This window comes from Drosophila gunungcola, unplaced genomic scaffold, assembly GCF_025200985.1.
Source record: "Drosophila gunungcola strain Sukarami unplaced genomic scaffold, Dgunungcola_SK_2 000001F, whole genome shotgun sequence".
Classification (NCBI taxonomy): Eukaryota; Metazoa; Arthropoda; class Insecta; order Diptera; family Drosophilidae; genus Drosophila; species Drosophila gunungcola.
The window spans coordinates 11,451,669-11,459,486 of record NW_026453197.1 but is presented as its reverse complement, the minus strand read 5'-3'; the positions used below and the strand labels follow the sequence as shown (position 1 = coordinate 11,459,486).

At 43.9% G+C, this 7,818-nt stretch overlaps 3 protein-coding genes across 4 annotated transcripts; 1 reads left to right on the top strand and 2 right to left on the bottom strand.

Annotated features, from left to right (window-relative positions):
* Positions 1-3,544: 3,544 nt before the first annotated feature.
* Positions 3,545-5,373, bottom strand: LOC128262386 (mRNA cap guanine-N7 methyltransferase). The gene is made up of 2 exons (XM_052996593.1): positions 4,085-5,373; positions 3,545-4,027 (listed from the first exon to the last, which is right to left on the bottom strand). The coding sequence occupies exons 1-2, from the start codon at positions 5,295-5,297 to the stop codon at positions 3,945-3,947; spliced, it is 1,296 nt and encodes a 431-aa protein (XP_052852553.1). The 5' UTR covers positions 5,298-5,373; the 3' UTR covers positions 3,545-3,944.
* Positions 5,374-5,650: 277 nt separating this feature from the next.
* LOC128263524 (probable tRNA(His) guanylyltransferase) lies at positions 5,651-6,962 on the top strand. 2 transcript variants are annotated; one of them, XM_052998619.1, is made up of 3 exons: positions 5,651-5,935; positions 5,995-6,717; positions 6,864-6,962. In XM_052998619.1, the coding sequence occupies exons 1-2, from the start codon at positions 5,710-5,712 to the stop codon at positions 6,708-6,710; spliced, it is 942 nt and encodes a 313-aa protein (XP_052854579.1). In that variant the 5' UTR covers positions 5,651-5,709; the 3' UTR covers positions 6,711-6,717; positions 6,864-6,962. The 2 variants fall into 2 exon arrangements, with proteins under 2 accessions (XP_052854579.1, XP_052854578.1); XM_052998618.1 differs by lacking the exon at positions 6,864-6,962 and having other exon boundaries at positions 5,995-6,856.
* A 45-nt stretch (positions 6,963-7,007) lies between these two features.
* Positions 7,008-7,751, bottom strand: LOC128263525 (protein Dr1). Its single transcript, XM_052998620.1, has one exon. It carries the CDS (start codon positions 7,745-7,747, stop codon positions 7,085-7,087), a length of 663 nt encoding a protein of 220 aa, XP_052854580.1. The 5' UTR covers positions 7,748-7,751; the 3' UTR covers positions 7,008-7,084.
* Positions 7,752-7,818: the final 67 nt, after the last annotated feature.

The window sequence follows — 7,818 nt, the reverse complement described above, 5'->3', positions numbered from 1 at the left end:
TAGTCATTTATACTGGCTGTCATTTCATTGCGAAGAAACTGAATACAATATTTGTGCATCAGCCTTGCCCGGGCATAGAACTAAATGTAATTACTGAGCCAACATTCGTCCTTAAGCTGGCGTGGTGCACAGCGCATCCAACCAGGACAAGAGTAACTACCACGACGAATGTGGCAACACTCGGGCATTGGGGAGCATAGTTCAAGTTTCTCTTTGGCCAGAAAAGAACCACAAAAGATTACCAAGCGATGAGCTGCAGCTCATCATCTTCACATCCTTTCAATGGGCGCCACTAAGTCCTTGGGCATATATGTATGCACAAATATGTGCGGAACGTTTCATATTTTTGTTGCCCATCTTTTCTTTCTCGGCTCTTTTACCTTCTTTTTGGTTTTGCGTTAAATTGTTGCGTTAACCAAGCCAACCAGCTCCGGGGGCAATCCTTGTAAAAAGTTTAGCATAGCAGAAGGCGCACGCAGACATGCTCGCAGCCATTCACACAGAGCCACCAACACTGTCGCACGTCTGGCATGCGTTTTTCACATTGTTTCATGCGGTTGAATAAACACAAAACACACACACAAACATATACACGCAAACACACACTCATATGCTTTTTGCATACATATACGTGCATTTTATGATCTACAGAGAAAGGAAAAAGGACCAAAAGACAGAGAGAGAGAGAGAGAGAGAGAGAGAGAGAGAGAGGGAGTGAGAGACATAGACACTTATTCGCTCGCTTGCCTCGACAGGCTTACAAAACAAACATTGCGGCATGTTTTCTGTTTGTACACACTGCGTATACGTACTATGAGGGGCCGCACATTTCCTACCTGCGTTTTGTCAGTGCCCAGCAGCACCAACACACTGGCCCACTGCCACTGCTTTCCACACAAACACATTGCAGTCACGTATGCCCATTACTCAACACAACCTGGGCCACCCATTGTCCCGCAGTCCTTAACCCTTGGCCGCCAGCAGGTATTCTAATTTATTACCATTTCCAAAATTTAAAACTCTTTGGACCACTTTATCAAGTCAACAATTGTATATTATTCCTCTTCTTCATTTTTTCCGAATTGTGAGATAATGTCTTTCATAAAAGATTCCGCTCAATTTAAATTTACAATGCTATTTTTGTTCCAAGAAGTAACTATAGAAAACATTTGTTTATAGAAAATGCGTTCAGATTAACTTAAAATGTATTTAATTGGAAATATTACTTGAGGATTCTTAGAAAGAAAAGTGATAACAAGATACGGCGCAATGCTTTTGTACAACAGTAGTTGTTTTTAGAAAGTTATAGTTCGAGTTTAACCATTGAACAAAATGCGTTTTTCTATGCTTGCTGTTTTTACTTTGGCTTTGCTGGTAAGAAACGTTAGTTAAAAATCATCAAGCAGCATTTAACATTTCTTTATAAAGTGGATTGGCCTCAACAAATGACAAGGAAAGGTTCTGTAAGATGATCGGATTTTTTTGGAGGACAAACTAACAAGCAAAGCTTTGGACGTTGCAAAAAAGGTCGTATCAAAACTGGAGAGCAATTCAAGTTTTGAAGAATTCATAAACGATAATTTCGTTGCATTGCTTGTCGCCGATCCCAACAGGAAAATTGAGTTTCTTTTAAAGTTCCGTTGCAACTACAAGAAAATGATTCATTGTAATAGGCGTTATAGTGGCAACCCCGAGTTCCGTAACACCTACAACACCTACAAATCGGAAAGCAATGCGGAAATAGCGAAATGCGATCAACTACTCTCCCGAGATGCATACAAAATGCTGAACACAATGCGAAGAACTTCGTGCTATAAAAATCAAAGTTTTGACAAAAAAATTACTAAACTCAAAGAAAAGTTTTATAAATTGACGAATTGTGATTTCTTTATTAACCAACAACCTTGAAGATTTCTTTTTACCAATTAATCCAATAAATCTTACAGGTTGATGAAACAAAAAACAAAAGATTTAACTTAACTAATTTTCCAGCATCCAATAAAATCAAATACGTTCTTCAAGGCTAACAAAAACTTGTAATTTCAGTCGCATGAAAGTTTAAAACGTTAATTTGTTGCAAGGGGGTGAGATACCTGGCATACCCCGATGTTTGGGTTAAAAGTGAACTAATTTACATAGACCGCACGGTACAATGCGCAGGCGGCCGCATGGTGAAGGTAACAAAAAGATTCATTAGGGCCAATCAGTGCAAAGCGAGTCGTGGCGAAGGACATGCGGAGAGAACCTGGCCAAAAGCGGTGGGTTGGCGGTTGGATGGTTGGACCGTGTGTGTAAACGTAAACAGCTCGGGCAGCCCTGGCTCTGTTGTTTGCCTTATAAATACGCACGCTCTACTTTAAACAAAAGCGAAGCCACCCATTCCCATTCTCATCCTCATTCTCATCCGAAATTCCCCCACGTACACGTGCCTTGCCTTCTTTTGTTGTGCTGTGCGTCAGTATGTGCAAAACAAATTTAAACTTTACACCCAAAGTTGATTTTTATGAGTAAAACTTTAAATAACGAAATTATCTGAGAAGAAACTTGGGCAGAGAGTGGTTGGAGGAAGCCGAAGAAAAGATGGCCAAAGTGGAGGCCCCTGAGCGATAATGAAAGGAAGAGCTAACTGATTGGCCCAATATAAACTTTGCATTCGCTTCGAAACCAATCAATGGCGTTATTTATGCCGTTATTTTCTCCAGCCCCATCAACATAACTGAACTCAGCACCACCCAGTCGAACCAGGCCACCCATACTTTCATACTTTCGACCCGTTATCAAATATTTATTTACACTTCAGCTAAAATAATTCATTGATGCATCGAGCGCCTGGTACGACACGCTTTCGCTTTGGACTGGGGTCGAGAGCTCCAGAGCAGAACTGAACAGGTTGGGTCGCTGGCAGGCACGACCCGGCAACGTAAACGTCAGGACTAACCTTTGCCCGATGTCCTTCAAAGGCGCCGTCGCTGTGAAAGCAACAGCTGTGCGCTCTCAGCCAGAGAGCTTCGTTCCCCAAAGCTTTCTTCGATATCCCACTTCCAGTTTCGAACTTGGCCCGAAAGCCTTCTTATCAAAACTTTCGATAGAGGTGGCTAGAACGGCGGCTCAAACGAGGGCTATTCAAAAGATTTTGATTCACTTTAAACCTTGTTATTTCGATCAGGTTCCGGATCAGGTTATAGTTAGATCCATCTACCTTTAAGCATACACAAGCACACAAAATTTGGGTGCTATGTAAAATGACTAAAATGTGTTCATAAAACCAACAAATTTATAAATAAAGTAAAATCCACTATTTAATAAATTTAAAAAGACAGTAATTGAATTGTAATATGTTTTAATCATATTTCTCTATAATTTTATCGTGCTAAATAAGTTTAAATTTTAATATCTGAATAATTTGTTTAGATTTTTTAAATACATTATAAGAGTAAAATGTGCTTGTCTATGCTTTGCTTATCCTGTATGTATGTATATAAAATATTCAAAAATATTTTACAATTTCATTAACTACCAGTACACAATTAAAACAGTTAACTAATTAAATCCGACGGTTTATTAAATTTGATCTCTATTGACAAAAACGTGTTTTTAAAAACAAAATTGTGATTCATAGGCGACTTTAAAGAATGTAAAGTTCTTAAAAAAAGCACATTTCTTTAGAATGCTTTTTTTTCTATAAGTCGATATATATTTACTTTTTATATTTAAGCTAAATTGAACAACGAAAATGTTTGGTAAACCAAAGTAAAATTGTATAGTTAATTTAAATTGAAACCTATGAACACAATCATAACTTTATTGTTATTTAAAAATGTACTTTACGAAATAATCATTTAAGCAAGCAGTTATCTGTTCATGCTTTTGAATATAATCTTTAAAAGAGTTGGGCCACGGATACAGAAATATAACCTATAAACACGCAAATTTTTTGGTAATTATCAGTCGTCAAACTCAAACAAAGGTTTGCCATTCGTATCCCAGGTGTTTTTGCATTTCTTGAAGGCACAAACCAAATAAAGAGCTGAAAGAAAGCGCATTTTAGTACGGGAATTTGGAAAGCTATTCACTGTGAACTCACTTGCTGCTTCCCACTCCGATTTGGAGAGGGTTCCCAACGGCCGACCGCGCTGAGCTCCCTGGAAATTCCGCACATGGGCAAACTGTTCATCGTTTTCGCAACGCTGAGCCTGCACCGACTCCAAGCCGGACATGCGCTGCAAGAGGTTTCGGCCGTGGGGCAGGCTCTCCTTGTAGTAATCTGCAAATGTGGAGCGCCTTAGCAGCTGTAACCCGTATTTCCTGCCCAGCTTGACCAGCGTGGGAAAATGCACCAGGAACTCGGGACAATCGACGACGCCCTCCAAGTGAAACTGATATTTGGCCCCGAAGAAGGGCAATGGGTCCGTTTCGCAGTCGAACTCAATGCTGTACACATCGTTGCCAAAGCGCCGGGCATCCGGACCGGCTGCCCTTAGCCTCCGGATGATCTCGTAGGCATCTGGCATGGTGGCTATGAAGAAACCACCCGGTTTCAGGCACTCTGCTGCATTTCGCATCATGCAATCCGCCTGCGCCATGGACTCGAAGCAATAGTGAAAAGCAAACTGGCAGGACACGAGATTCAGTTGCAGCGAGGGATCCTTATAACGTTCCCGCAGCCGCACCAATGTGGAGTCGCAGGCAAAGAACTCAGCGGTGAACTTATTGGCAAACTTGGACTTCTCCGCTCGCTGCAGGATGTCCTGATACCTCCGCTGGCACTGTTCTACGGACACCTCTGCGATGTCCGTGCAGATGAGGTGCGAAATGGACGCCTTCTCCCATTTGAGGAGGTCACCGCCCTTGCCGCAGCACATGTCCAGCACCCTTAAGGCATCGCCCATGCGTTTCTGTTGCTTGATCTGCGACATGTACTCGTTTATCAGCTGGCTCTTGATCCAGTTGTTGAAGTTGCGCATAAAGAAGATCTTCGACTTCTGGCGATCCTTGCGGCCCGCCTCCTTCAGCTCGTTGTAGTGGTGGGCCACCACATGTGTGTTGGCCGCTCCAGCAACAGTTTCTGCTTCCTGCTCCTCCTCATCATCATCACTTCTCGCCCCTTCACCTTTCCCGCCCGGCTCTTCGTAGAACTCCTGGCCCGGTTTACTGGAGGCAGCAGATATATCCGTTCCCTGCGCCCGGGATGATGTGGATTCCGCTGGGCCCTCGCCCTCCTCGTCGTCCGACAGACTCACTGCCTTGTGTGCCCGGGCGAATTGTTCATCTGCCGCATTTTCGTAATTTACGCTCATATTTTAATTTCACTATTTTACTGTCGCTTCCTATCGATGTTATCGGGTCAGCTAGGGATGAGTAGTGCATGCTTTATTGCTGGTCACAGTGATTTCCCGGGGTCTCTAATGTAAACAAATTTAACTTATTTTATTAGGCAATTTAAAAGTGGAATAACCTGGAACCATTTCAGTTTTGTATAAAAATTACTTACGAGTTTGTGGTAAAAAAATAAAGAGGTTTTGCTATTTTGCTTAAAACGAGCAAACTAAAATACTAAAAAGGTAGTGGTATTGGCAATGTCACAGTTTTTAGCTAAAAATTCATCCCTAAGCTCGCGATAGTTAACAGTGAAGTGTCGTCTGTTAATTGTTAACAGCGATACAATCAGCTGTTGACAACTCATGCGTTCGCTAACATAAATAAGTTTAAATGCGGTTGCTTGGAACTCTGAATAAATTAAGTAGATTTTTGAATCGCACCCACGTCCAGGACTTACCCAAACGCAGCATGGCCTGCAGCAGATTCGAGTACGTTAAATCCTTTGAGCAGGACGACAGCATACTGCCCAATGTGTGGATAGTCATTCGAATCGATGGCAAAAAGTTTCACAAGTTTTCAAAGGCGCACGACTTTGAGAAGCCCAACGATGAGAACGGTAGTAAATTTATTTTGTTTTTAATAACTTGAGTTGACTATTTGAATTTCCGCCTTCAGCTCTCAATGTGATGAATGCGGCTGCCACGGCAGTGATGCAGGAGTTCCGGGATATTGTCCTGGCTTATGGCCAAAGTGATGAGTACTCCTTTGTATTCCGCAAGGAGACGGCTTCCTTTAAGCGACGCTCCGCCAAGCTGCTCACCTACGTCACCAGTTTGTTTTCCACGAGCTATGTGATGCAGTGGTCCAAGTGGATGAACCTGCCCTTGGCCTACGCTCCCTGTTTCGACGGGCGAGTGGTTCTGTATCCTTCAGAACAGAACCTTAAGGACTATCTCAGCTGGCGACAGGCCGATGTGCATGTCAACAATCTGTACAACACCGCATTTTGGAAACTGGTTTTGGAAAAAGGTCTTACGAATCAGGAAGCGGAGGCAAAACTGCGAGGCACTTTTTCGGCGGACAAGAACGAGTTGCTCTTCCAGGAGTTTGGCATAAACTACAACAATCTGCCGGCCATGTACAGAAAAGGAACGATCCTGCTGAGGAAACGGGTAATATTGGGTGACAAGAGCAGACAGGCCATAGTGCCGCTGCACGAGGACCTCATTTCCTCGCAATTCTGGAAGCAGCACACGGAGATCTTGGGTAAATATGTGCCTGGCACTTACGACGCGACAAAGCCATTGCCTAGATTGGTGGAGCTGCAACTGAGTGAAAAACAGGTGGATGAGGAGGCAAAGGAGCCACAGAATCTATCCGGGATTAGCTGATAGTAAAGGCTTATGGTTATATACATTTTAAGATGAAAAGACAGGTAAATTGGCCTGATTTCTGCGCATTTCTTAAAAAGAAGTATGCCTGGAACTGCTCGTATTGGAGGAACCTCAGGCCTTTCAACTTATGGCAATATACTAAGATCAAAATAAAGCCAGTTTTTCGAAACGAAAAGAAGGAAATCTGGTATTAGCAGATCCTGTAATGAATTATGCCTGGAACTGCTCAAATTGGAGAGCAACAGAGTGCCAAGCAAGTGGACCAGGCTGCAGAATTTGGCAAAGAATAGCTGGTTGTTGACTTTTCAACTTATGGCATATATTTTAAGATTAAACACTACATTAAGCTCATAGAAAGACACACCTTTCTACTAGTAGTCGTCATCGTCCTCGTCCTCGTCATCCTCACTGGGCTTGCTGGCAATGGAGCCTTCAGTGAGCGGCGGTCGCTGCACCATGGCCGCCGCCTGCATGCTCATCCACTGCTGCTGCTCCTCGCGCGCCTGCTCCTCCCGGGCCTTGGCAAACAGCTCCTGCTGCTGGCGCAGCAGCTCCTCCTCTGGGATGCCCAGGTTCTCCAGGCGCGTGCTCTGGCGCCGTCGCTTGGCGGCCACCTCCTTGCAGTCGTGCAGCACAGCCTCCGCCTCCTGCTTGTAGTCATGGAAGCCCAGACGCTCCAGCGCCTCCAGGACGTGCTCTGCGTTGATCGTCTTCTTGTTGCGCATGTTGCACACCTCGTTGGCCTCCGAGCTGATCAGGTGGATGAACTCGGAGCAGCAGTTCAGGATCAGCTCGCGACTCTCGTTGGCCACCCGCACCGTGGGCACCAGCTCTTTGATGATCTTGTTGATGCTGGCCCGTGGCAGGGTCAGTTCGTCGTCCTCGGCGCTGGGCGGCAGCAGTTCCTCCTGCGGATTCGACATGGCGTCCTGGTCTATCTGGTCTGGCCGAACGTAAACAAACGTGGGAGAAGTTGTTTTCCTTGCGACTTCGCGGTGGTATGGTATACAATATGGGGGTGGTGAAGTGACCATATTCGGTTAACAACAAAATTACAAAACGATTTCAAACAGAAAGAGCTTATTTCTTTTAGTATTTTTCTCAT